This window comes from Diadema setosum, chromosome 11, assembly GCF_964275005.1.
Source record: "Diadema setosum chromosome 11, eeDiaSeto1, whole genome shotgun sequence".
Taxonomy (NCBI): domain Eukaryota; kingdom Metazoa; phylum Echinodermata; class Echinoidea; order Diadematoida; family Diadematidae; genus Diadema; species Diadema setosum.
In genome coordinates, this window is record NC_092695.1 from 15,999,067 (window position 1) to 16,012,143 (window position 13,077).

General features: G+C 40.5%; 1 protein-coding gene across 1 annotated transcript in view; it reads right to left on the reverse strand.

The window, feature by feature from the left end:
- LOC140234764 (uncharacterized) overlaps positions 1-8,482 on the reverse strand; it is a 42,281-nt gene extending 33,799 nt beyond the window's left edge. The window contains exons 1-2 of the mRNA XM_072314802.1: positions 8,139-8,482; positions 1-99 (exon numbers count right to left, since the gene is read on the reverse strand). The exon at positions 1-99 is cut by the window's left edge and continues 104 nt beyond it. Coding sequence (XP_072170903.1) covers positions 1-99; positions 8,139-8,482 — 443 coding nt within the window. The remainder of the gene's footprint in view (positions 100-8,138) is intronic.
- Between the last annotated feature and the right edge of the window lie 4,595 nt (positions 8,483-13,077).

Genomic DNA, 13,077 nt, shown 5'->3' on the forward strand with positions numbered 1-13,077 from the left:
ATGGAAAGTATGGTGATACCTCTGTTCCTCAATTCCTGGGCCTCGTTTAATGGAGATCCCCCATCGCTTGAAGCTCCGGCAATCAACACTATAATAATCCTGAGAGTTTTATGACAAGGGGGGGGGGGGGGGGTAAAACCATTTTTTAATCAATCATTGCAAACAAAGGGAACTTTTATCTCCTTGTTGGAAAAAGGAAACAAAGAAATTCTAATCAAAATCAACAATGACACTGAAGATGGGTGATATATAAAATCGTGAAGCGATAACTATCATCATTGTCGACACCATTGTGATAATCTTTTACATCACCGTATCAGTTTGTGTACCATTTTCTAATGATTGTGGCAAGTTGGAATTATGATGGGTCTATCGCTAGACAGCATGGTAAATAGCATATCAAGAACATCTTATAGGATAGTTGGAGACTTGGGAAAAAATAAACAAACACTAAAATCGAAGAACACATGAAATTATACTTACACAAACACTCAAGTAATTCATCAAAGAGGGGAATAATAATAATAATAATAATGTACATTTATATAGCGCTTATTACAGTAGTTTCTAAGCGCTTAACATTTAAATCTTAAATTAATACATGTATAAGGATTATGAAAAACATAATAAATTATATAATATTATGTTACATAATTGGGAATGCGTGTAGGAATGATATTGCTTTCCTTCTCGTTATCAAATATTTGCAATGTATGTTGCTAATACAAATACAACCACATTCGCAACTTAACATTAGATTTTATACATTCGTATGAATGCCATTCTATGATGAATTATCATGACGATAGTGGTAATCATACGTCATGAAGTTTCATCGTTTGAACTACCTGGTGAAAGTAATTGCGAAGTGTACATTAGTTTTTAGTGCACTCGCGGTGAGTATACAGCACGCAACACACAAACACACACACACACATTCACACAGAGCTCAGTTCTGACCACATGGCTGCGCTGCGTTCATCAACCTCCCTGGTTCTCCTTGGATATCCTTTTTTTTTTTTTTATCTACAAGTACCTGACAAAGGCATTAGGATATGATGGCAAGGCAGTCAGGAGAGAATATCGCACTAATGAAGGTATCCTATGTTTCGAATAGTTAGCCATATATATATATATATATATATATATATAAATGGTTAATATTTTATACATTCGTATGAATGCCATTCTATGATGAATTATCATGACGATAGTGGTAATCATACGTCATGAAGTTTCATCGTTTGAACTACCTGGTGAAAGTAATTGCGAAGTGTACATTAGTTTTAAGTGCACTCGTGGTGAGTATACAACACGCAACACACACACACACACACACACACACACACACACATTCACACTGACCTCAGTTCTGACAACATGGCTGCGCTGCGTTCATCAACCTCCCTGGTTCTCCTTGGATATCCTTTTTTTTTTTATCTACAAGTACCTGACCAAGGCATTAGGATATGATGGCAAGGCAGTCAGGAGAGAATATCGCACTAATGTAGGTATCCTATGTTTCGAATAGTTAGCCATATAAATATATATATATATATATATATATATATATATATATATATATATATAGTTGCAACTGATTGACAAATTGCCCTACATCGACGTAAATAAGCACTGAATTGATCAGTGTTCTATAGTAGCAGCCATGATAAAAAAATCATGGGCGTACATACTCGAGCAGGATTCGAACCTACGACCTCCTGATCACCGGACAAGCGTCATCTCCACTAGACCACCGAGCTTTCGCCCGAAAGCAAGTGTTGGTTCTAATCCTTATAGCATGCAGCGGGTACTGCTTTGTTATTCAAATTCATGATTTTCTTCCGTCGAGATGTTTTCATTGCAACTGATTGACAAATTGCCCTACATCGACGTAAATAAGCACTGAATTGATCAGTGTTCTATAGTAGCAGCCATGATAAAAAAAATCATGGGCGTACATACTCGAGCAGGATTCGAACCTACGACCTCCTGATCACCGGACAAGCGTCATCTCCACTAGACCACCGAGCTTTCGCCCGAAAGCAAGTGTTGGTTCTAATCCTTATAGCATGCAGCGGGTACTGCTTTGTTATTCAAATTCATGATTTTCTTCCGTCGAGATGTTTTCATTGCAACTGATTGACAAATTGCCCTACATCGACGTAAATAAGCACTGAATTGATCAGTGTTCTATAGTAGCAGCCATGATAAAAAAATCATGGGCGTACATACTCGAGCAGGATTCGAACCTACGACCTCCTGATCACCGGACAAGCGTCATCTCCACTAGACCACCGAGCTTTCGCCCGAAAGCAAGTGTTGGTTCTAATCCTTATAGCATGCAGCGGGTACTGCTTTGTTATTTAAATTCATGATTTTCTTCCGTCGAGATGTTTTCATTGCAACTGATTGACAAATTGCCCTACATCGACGTAAATAAGCACTGAATTGGTCAGTGTTCTATAGTAGCAGCCATGATAAAAAAATCATGGGCGTACATACTCGAGCAGGATTCGAACCTACGACCTCCTGATCACCGGACAAGCGTCATCTCCACTAGACCACCGAGCTTTCGCCCGAAAGCAAGTGTTGGTTCTAATCCTTATAGCATGCAGCGGGTACTGCTTTGTTATTCAAATTCATGATTTTCTTCCGTCGAGATGTTTTCATTGCAACTGATTGACAAATTGCCCTACATCGACGTAAATAAGCACTGAATTGATCAGTGTTCTATAGTAGCAGCCATGATAAAAAAATCATGGGCGTACATACTCGAGCAGGATTCGAACCTACGACCTCCTGCTCACCGGACAAGCGTCATCTCCACTAGACCACCGAGCTTTCGCCCGAAAGCAAGTGTTGGTTCTAATCCTTATAGCATGCAGCGGGTACTGCTTTGTTATTCAAATTCATGATTTTCTTCCGTCGAGATGTTTTCATTGCAACTGATTGACAAATTGCCCTACATCGACGTAAATAAGCACTGAATTGATCAGTGTTCTATAGTAGCAGCCATGATAAAAAAATCATGGGCGTACATACTCGAGCAGGATTCGAACCTACGACCTCCTGATCACCGGACAAGCGTCATCTCCACTAGACCACCGAGCTTTCGCCCGAAAGCAAGTGTTGGTTCTAATCCTTATAGCATGCAGCGGGTACTGCTTTGTTATTCAAATTCATGATTTTCTTCCGTCGAGATGTTTTCATTGCAACTGATTGACAAATTGCCCTACATCGACGTAAATAAGCACTGAATTGATCAGTGTTCTATAGTAGCAGCCATGATAAAAAAATCATGGGCGTACATACTCGAGCAGGATTCGAACCTACGACCTCCTGATCACCGGACAAGCGTCATCTCCACTAGACCACCGAGCTTTCGCCCGAAAGCAAGTGTTGGTTCTAATCCTTATAGCATGCAGCGGGTACTGCTTTGTTATTCAAATTCATGATTTTCTTCCGTCGAGATGTTTTCATTGCAACTGATTGACAAATTGCCCTACATCGACGTAAATAAGCACTGAATTGATCAGTGTTCTATAGTAGCAGCCATGATAAAAAAATCATGGGCGTACATACTCGAGCAGGATTCGAACCTACGACCTCCTGATCACCGGACAAGCGTCATCTCCACTAGACCACCGAGCTTTCGCCCGAAAGCAAGTGTTGGTTCTAATCCTTATAGCATGCAGCGGGTACTGCTTTGTTATTCAAATTCATGATTTTCTTCCGTCGAGATGTTTTCATTGCAACTGATTGACAAATTGCCCTACATCGACGTAAATAAGCACTGAATTGATCAGTGTTCTATAGTAGCAGCCATGATAAAAAAATCATGGGCGTACATACTCGAGCAGGATTCGAACCTACGACCTCCTGATCACCGGACAAGCGTCATCTCCACTAGACCACCGAGCTTTCGCCCGAAAGCAAGTGTTGGTTCTAATCCTTATAGCATGCAGCGGGTACTGCTTTGTTATTCAAATTCATGATTTTCTTCCGTCGAGATGTTTTCATTGCAACTGATTGACAAATTGCCCTACATCGACGTAAATAAGCACTGAATTGATCAGTGTTCTATAGTAGCAGCCATGATAAAAAATCATGGGCGTACATACTCGAGCAGGATTCGAACCTACGACCTCCTGATCACCGGACAAGCGTCATCTCCACTAGACCACCGAGCTTTCGCCCGAAAGCAAGTGTTGGTTCTAATCCTTATAGCATGCAGCGGGTACTGCTTTGTCATTCAAATTCATGATTTTCTTCCGTCGAGATGTTTTCATTGCAACTGATTGACAAATTGCCCTACATCGACGTAAATAAGCACTGAATTGATCAGTGTTCTATAGTAGCAGCCATGATAAAAAAATCATGGGCGTACATTCTCGAGCAGGATTCGAACCTACGACCTCCTGATCACCGGACAAGCGTCATCTCCACTAGACCACCGAGCTTTCATGATATATATATACATAAGAAGATTGGTCTGCTCGGCATCTTGATGATAATACGGAAAAGAATTAGTAGAAGAAGAACGCCGTAAAAAATAAATCATAGATCTTGAAGATCTTAAAAACGGAGCATAGCTCTCAAATACTGAAAGGCAAGGTCACACTCTTCATCAGTGCCCATGGTGTGACAAAAGATCTTAATCAAACCCGTTTCTGAAGCAGACATGAAAACACGTCTGATCATGGGCAAGATCTTCAAGATCTATGATTTATTTTTTACGGTGTTCTTCTTCTACTAATTCTTTTACTTATGTATATATATATATATATATATATATATATATATATATATGTGTGTGTGTGTGTGTGTGTGTGTGTGTGTGTGTGTGTGGCGGAGGAATGACTCGCAGACGTTGCAGTAGTGTTCACTATGGCCTTTATTTCCGAAGCTTTCGACTGTGTCACCAGCCTTTTTCAAGGGCTTTTAAGGCGTTATGATATGCTTGCGTTGGGATATGCTTGCCAGCAAGCATATCCCAACGCCTTAAAAGCTCTTGAAAAAGGCTGGTTACACAGTCGAAAGCTTGAGAAATAAAGGCCATAGTGAACACAACTGCAACGTCTGCGAGTCATTCCTCCGTCACACATATACCCAATAATGCAGCACCCACAACGTACGAGGCCACGCCCACTTCGCGTTATATATATATATATATATATATATATATATATACATATATATATATATATATATATATATACATATATATATATATATATAGGCCTATATGTAACGAGCTGAAAAGGGGGAGTTCCGAATAGGATGGGCATTATGAAAGGAATAATAAGAAATTAGAGGGTCAGGAAGTAGATAGGGCAAAGCATAGGGAAAATGAATAAAGGGAATTAAAGGGAAGGAATAAGGTTCATGCAGAGGGCTTAGGGCATGATAGGACATTGTAGGGAATCAGACAAAGGGAATAAAGAAGAAGGACATTTGATGGACAGTAGGTGATTTTTAAAGGGGCAAAGAAATAGATAGAACCGGCAGGATGTTAGTAGATGTCTGACAAGGAGGACAACGAGAATATTGTGGTAGGGTGAGTTAAATCGGGAATCCTGCTGGAGGCTATGGTAGATTACACAGGTGAGAGGAGAGGGTCAAGTTGGGGACAGGTAAACGGGTTGGTCGAAAGAGGGTTGTCAATAATTCAGATGGGAGAAATTAGTTGTAATGATTGGATAATAGAATTGTAGGAGGGATTTTAGAATTAGTTTAAAAGGGAATTTAGTGTAGGGAGAGGACACACTTCGAGACAGATTTTTGATACACTTCGGCACACACTGTTAGGGGGACTTCTGCACACACTTCTGCGAGCATTTTTGCAAGAATTTTTGTTGCAGAGACTTTTGCCGAGTTCGGGAGAGAACTCTGCCAGACATTTGAATTTTAGCGAAGATGAAGTCCTCAGAGTAGCAGATTTGAAGATGTAGCACCGTTAGCATAATTCTTTCCGAACACTTTGAGAGGGAAGATCGGGGTTGGCAACAATCATGTGGACTGAATTGAATTGGGCACTGAGATATTCGACGGGCAATAATGCCTAGCTAGCTCTCGTGAATTATAGTGGTGTGTCGTCCTGAACAATTAATGATTCCTGTTATAGTGCCGTGGGCCGAACTTTGAATTCCGATATGGTGGGACCGGATTGGAAACTTTGAAATAACAATTTAATTAGCGGAAATCGGAACCTGATTCAAATGGGATCGCCCTTCTTGCCACTGTCCGCACGATTTTGACGTGTTAAAGTGATTGTGAACTGTTGCACACCCCACACTTGACGCCCACTCCCGATGGTGAAGCAGAGCCCAGACAGCCGGACGCAGCCGTGTACCAGCCGCCGGGGAGCTGGAGATGTTGCGGGGAGCCACCAGCACGGCGGAAGCAGTACGGGTCGAAGGCGACGAAGGCAGCCACCAGCGAAGTCGCGCCAGCGACAAGGACTAAGCGAAGCAAGGACTTCAGTGAATGGTTCCAGTTAATCGCGGACAATTCCCCTTTCCCTATTAACCCCCCCCCCCACACACACACACCTTAGCACTTGCACTGAACTTGCTGAGGCTGTATGTAAGTACACTTAGGCCTACCGAAATGAAATTGTAATAATGCGCATGCCAAGTTAAATTGTGTATAATTACGTTTGAATTGCCAGTGCCAAATAATCATTGATGGAAATTGATTGAACGAGAGGAGAGTTTCCTTTTGAATAAAAGTCAATTACCTCTATGAATTTAGCGTAACATTTTCTTAATTTTTGTCCTAAGATTAATCTAATTGATGATGATGTGGCAGGTGAGTCTGCGAGTACGAGTGCACTAACCAAATCCCCTCGCGTCTTCACAGACCGGGCGCGAGCCCAGCCCATCCCCTGCCGCTGGTAGCCCCCGCCCAGGGCGGTGAGCTGGGTCGGGAGTGGCAGGTTTTATATATATAATATATATATATATATATATATATATATATATGGGATATGAGAAAGGAAGGAGAAAACGGTGCGTAGCTTTATCATCGGTAGGGAGTTTTCGCTACACGATGGGAAGACCGAGAATACGCGGAAGCAATCAGCTGTGACAGTCCCCGTACTGCTAAGACTCCCGTCCCCATATCTAAGCAGTTTCGCTTTTCTGTACTGATCAAAGAATAAAATACGTAGGTGTATATTTTGACGAAAACCTTAACTGGTCACGACATATTTCCCAAATCATAAGCAAAATTTCTCGAGCTACATAAGGAGGATTCGAAAATTCTTACCGAAATACATGTTGATACAGTTATATTATTCCCTGATCTTATCTCGCATAGATTACTGTTCAGTGGTATAGGGGAATTACACGAAAGGTAATATATCAAAGTTACAAAGGCTTCAAAACAAATACGCAAGACTAATTCTGAAGACCGATTATACTCCAAAAGCCGTTTTACTAAACTCATTGAAATGGCAGTCTGTAGATCGGAGATTAAAATACCAGTATTGTGTTACAATTTTTAAAATCTTGAACGATTTAGCCCTTCCGTATTTAAACCCTTTAGTTGAAAGACGCCCTGTGTTGTATTATACCAGACACCCACTATTCCACTAGTCCACTATTCATACCGCACCCGCGTACTCAAGAAACGCTCCTTTTCGTACATATATAGCATGCTCTTTATACAACAATCTACCAAGTACTGTACAAACGTGTCCATCGCTGTCAATATTCAAAAGGCAGATTAGATTAATGTTTTAGTAAGTTTATTTGGCAGTAGTGTATATTGTAACATGTTAATGAAACACATTTATCATTATGGATCTTCTGCAGACAGATGTGTCTGTGTCCGTATGCGTGTGTGTGTGTGTGCGTGTTCGTGTCTGTGTGTCTGCGAGTGTGTATGATGTGCATGCGCGCAGGAGTATGTGCTTGTGTGTGTATATGTAAGGTTTTGACTATGTCTGTTTCTTTAATCTTTTGTATTTTGAATTGTCATTTGTTGTATCATCTTCTATTTCATTGTATAATTTCATCATGATATGCAAAATGTATCTGTGCAATTACAGGGCTCTCTTGAAAAGCAGGCCTCTGGCTTGAACGAGACTTCCCCTGTATTTTTAAAGAAAACGTGAATGAATAAATAAATACCTGTTAATACGACGTCCACGGGCAAGTACATCTCCTGCTCTCTGTAAAGCATGGTTGGTGCATCTGCCGCCTTCATCATACCGTACGGTTGAGTCGATGTCTTGGTTAAGGGTGCACTTATTCTTGCCCGCTGGCTGAGTAATGTAATCGATGAAATTGTGAATCTTAGTACACGATGAAAACGAAACAATAGCAATCCTTGTCTTGTTTGGTGAGACTGGTAAAATCAGGGAGGCCGCCTTGACGAAGTAGACGAGTCTTTCGTAGTACACCGCTCCGATGCTTGAAGACGAGTCGAGCACGAAAACGAGATCGGTAGGGCCGTCACCAATGGTCGACAGCATATATCTGAATCTTGTCCCTTCATTAGAGACCTGCTGCAGGTTCCCTGCGACATAATAATGAGTTATCAACTGGAAGCATGCAAAGACTATCAACCCGCGGGACAGCATGATCTATGTGCTTGTAGTTAACATGAAAAATCCCAAAAGAAACTGGGTGGGGGCTAATTATTTGACCTCTCTATATATCAGCATGATCAGTGCCAGGAGCATCTACTCTGCCTTTCCTATAGATCAATCATTAAATTGAAAACAAAAGTGGGTAACCCGCCACTTTCCGTTTGTAAGACCTTGACTCTCGGTGTTTGTCTACACTAGTGACAGACATCAGTCATCAGAACCCGTCGAGACGACTCTTGTGTGGGCGATACTTTACGTGGCGCCGGAACGCACTTTCACTCTATACGCATACACTATGACAGAAAAAAAAAAAAGAAGAAAAAAAATACATGTGAGAGGGCTAATTTCCTTACTTGTTGGCAATACCTCAGGCTGTTAAAAAAATTGAAGTATTTCATATCCTTTAGTTTGACGGCCCAATTTCTCATTGGTCGGATAATTTACAGGTCTCAAGCTGTCATCGGATATTCCCCCCCCCCCCCTCCCTTCGGGAAGCAGATGGGATATTCTGATATCCAAAACAGCCCCTCTGAACGATTCGGTGTAAAAATGTCAGAAGTAAAAATGTCAAAGGTAAAAATATCAGAAGTAATACGTATGTCATGTGTCAGTGTGCCCGTCTTGAATGATTTTCATGCGACCCCTGCTGGATATAATGACATCCATGTCATTTTCTTTTCCTGATTTACGTATCATCTGGAAATTACTTTTCTTGGTATATGGTATAGTTATCACAATGGACCTATAAGTAGGTAAATTGTCTCAACAGTGGCTCATCGCAGCGATGCACCAATCAACATCGCGGTAAACACGTACGTTTGTTGTTCAACAGACATAGGAAGAAATATGAAATACTTCATAGACAGGAAGGAATGTTAGTACTACGTACCATAGGTATCTATGTGCCTTACTGCCATGCTCATCATAGTAAGTTTGGAAACTCGATTATGATCTCTAATATTACTGTAATATTACAATAATAGTCGTTATGTCTGGTATCATCTTAACGCTTGAACATCGTTCTTACGAAAAGTAAGAAATAGATCTTATTGAATTTGATCGATTATCTTTCTGCAATATCAGAATAACAGTCGTCATGGCTAGTGTCATATTAATGCTTGAAATTTTTCCAAATGGAATGTAAGGAAACTTATCTTTTTATCGATTATAATATTATGTCCAGTTCAGGGGCGGATCCAGGAATGTGGTAAAGGCGGGGGGGGGGGGGGGGGGCGTGACTAATATTTCTGGTGCCACTTCCGGGTTTCATTTCATTGTTTTTCTTTTTATTTCTTTTGTTTTTAACAAAAACTAAAGGGGGGCGTGCGCGGGTTGCGGCCCCCTCTGGATCCGCCACTGCAGTTGGATGTTAGGCGGGACCACTTCAACCACTTTAAACACCCCTGCTCTTTGCGATTAATAAATAAAGAGGGATTTTTACATGCAAGAGTTGTGACTCTCTCACACACGGGACCTCCATTTCATGTTCTTTCCGAGGAACAGAGTGTTTTGCCTCTTGCTAGTGGGGACGGTATGATTACACACAACATTGCTTGGGAACCCGGGTCCTTTGGATTGTGAGGCAAACGCGCTATGTACCGACTGAGCTAACTCAACGTCCTTTACTGACGAAATTGATTTGATTTTCTGACTATCAAATCTTCGGAATATCAAACCTTGTCACATTTTTGGATTAACTAACCTTCGGGATAACAATCATCACCCAAAGAATAATTCAGGCAAGAGTACGAGACTAAAACGGCGCATTCAAAATTTGTGCACTCGATTTGTCTTCAGTTGCATGAGATGTATTAACTTCCAAAGATGAACTTGTCTTCGGGTGTTTTTTTTTTTCCAGTCTTCTTTGAATTATAATACTTCCAGAACCGTTCCAGATTTTGCTTTATGTATTTACAGATGTTTTCATGCAAATAATGTTTTTATATTATATCAGCACTTTCTTAGTTTCAATCTCGAAACATTAAGGTGGATTGGCCTTATAATCACAATAGATCATGAATGTTTGAAATATTTATGATTATCGATTATCGATTTCTACGGCACGACACACACACGATACGAGACGCCTCAACACGAATTAACAGCAAGGCATTATTTCTGTACTCAGTTAGCTCCATCCATCAGTGACTGAGATACCCGTTGAGGAGACCAATACGGACAGCATTGTTTCAAGCATAGGTTTGACTAACATTCGTCCACTTTTTTTAATACAAATAGGAAGAGCAACAGAAAATTGCATAACTCGGTCGAATGTATGCATTAATGAGACAGACACTGGGCCTATTGTGTTGTGTGTCAAAAGAAAGAATGAAAGGAATATTTTAGTGATTGCGCCACTAGTATATGACGCATACAAACGCACCCAATTAATTCTATATGCAAAATTCAAAGTTTACTATTCAAAATAAATCAAGCAATTGAAAATCTAGTTAAACGTCTGTCTGTCGGTTTCCACAATGGTCCTTGGTAACATTATACGAAAGAAAATTCAATTCCAACCTAAAAGTGTATCCATAGTTTTTACAGCAATGAATTTGGCATAAACCTGTAAATTAAAATAAAAATATTTCTTAAGTCGGTGCTCCATTGACTTCACACAGGCACGAAAGAAAAACTTGCTATGACTGCAACTTTTCTTTTCTTTTGATCACTATCCTTCGAAACTGTGATGATGATGATGGTGTTTGTATTACCTTCTCCACAATTCTGCCCTGTCTGGCCTGCCGAGCAGCTGCAGAAGAATCCATTTAGTTGGTCATTACACGTTGCGCCGTTCAGACACGGATTCGAGGCACATTCATTAATTTCTGCAGAGAAACGAGAAAGAATGCATTACTTCATGTAACATTGCTCTTGTGTCGATAACGAATACATTTTGTATCATGAAAAGAGTCACTTTGTGAAAATCATATCTTCTCTGCATTGTACAGGGGAAGAACCAGCTTAACATGTTGATATCGAATTGTCTTCTCGCCCAGGATTTTTATTCTACGAGCCCAGAGTCTAATCCGCGGAAAGTATGACTTTATTCATATCAATATGTTCCGCAGTTTTTTTTCCACGCCATCTCGGTAGGCAGTCACACGAGATGGCGTTCAGGTGGTCGTTGCAGCTCCCGCCATGCTCACATGGATTTGAAAAGCATACATACCGAAGTAAAATAAGACATAGCAAGACCTATTGGCAGTAAAGCCAGTGTGTAACACCTTTCCCAGAACTCTGACACTAGCCTTGCACCACTAACCGCTTTCATTCTCGGAGCTTCATTTATTTTTCGTTTCGACAATGAGTTTTCATGTTTTTGTATTGTGTAAATCAATGTGGTACTAACATTCAAAATATAACATAAATTATTCTGATAAGGGCAGAATAAGATACTAGTTGCTGTGAGAACCGTCGAGTTCTTGATAGATATTCTGCAGTGCTGAAAAGCCCAATTTCCCAAATTTAGCATCTACTTGGATGTTATGTGATCAAAATGTTTTTGTCTTTAAAATTTCTGATTCTTTCAAAATTTCTACATTTTGATTCATTCGCAATTAACGAACCGAATTGAATCGTCTTGACTTCAAACTTTCATTTGATTTCTATATGAACTGTTTACTTTTTTCCCCTTCTCGATCCACCAGGTGATAGAGTAAATGGTATAACATATACATGGAATTATGACCACTTCCAGAAAAAAAAAAGACGGAGTTATGTTACTAAAGGCCTACTGTTGTAATTATTCAGGATTCCCTCCACAATTGCGCAAATCATGTGACATAAATGACGTTCGTCACCTTTTCTCTGACACGACACGCCAATATAAGCACATGGACACATATTTGATATCTTACGCAACTAACTGATATCATGGTGTCAGAACATAGAACGTTGAGCATAAGAAACTCCTTTCCGAAAAAAAAAAGTTGATGGAAATTGCATTATAATATTTTTAAGACAAATTATTAATAATAAGGTATTATAAATACCTTCACAGGTTTCTCCGTCGGGATCAAGCGAGAAGCCATCTTGACAAGAGCAATTGTAGCTCCCAGGTGAGTTGATGCAAACTTGCGAGCAGTTGTTGGCTGAACTCGTACATTCGTCTATATCTGAGAAGAAATGTTCACATTCTGGCTGTGCGATGGATGGTATGGCTGCTAATACCAGACCAGTTACATCAAATCATCACATGGGAATCAAGAATTATATTAATCAGGCGTTTGCAGACTTAAACGTGCCTTACACTGGTCAGACCAAGTTTGGGGTTGTTGTTGTTGTCGTTGCCGCCGCCACTGCTGCTGCATGCTGCCGCTTGTTGCTGTTGTTGTTTTTTGTTTCTATCCTGACAGCTAACGTGATAGATTTTGACCTTGATAAATGCAGATCTATGGTGATTTCATGTCAATGGGTGCTAGTTCCTTAACCCTCCCCACACACGCACACACACACACGCATACACACACACACAC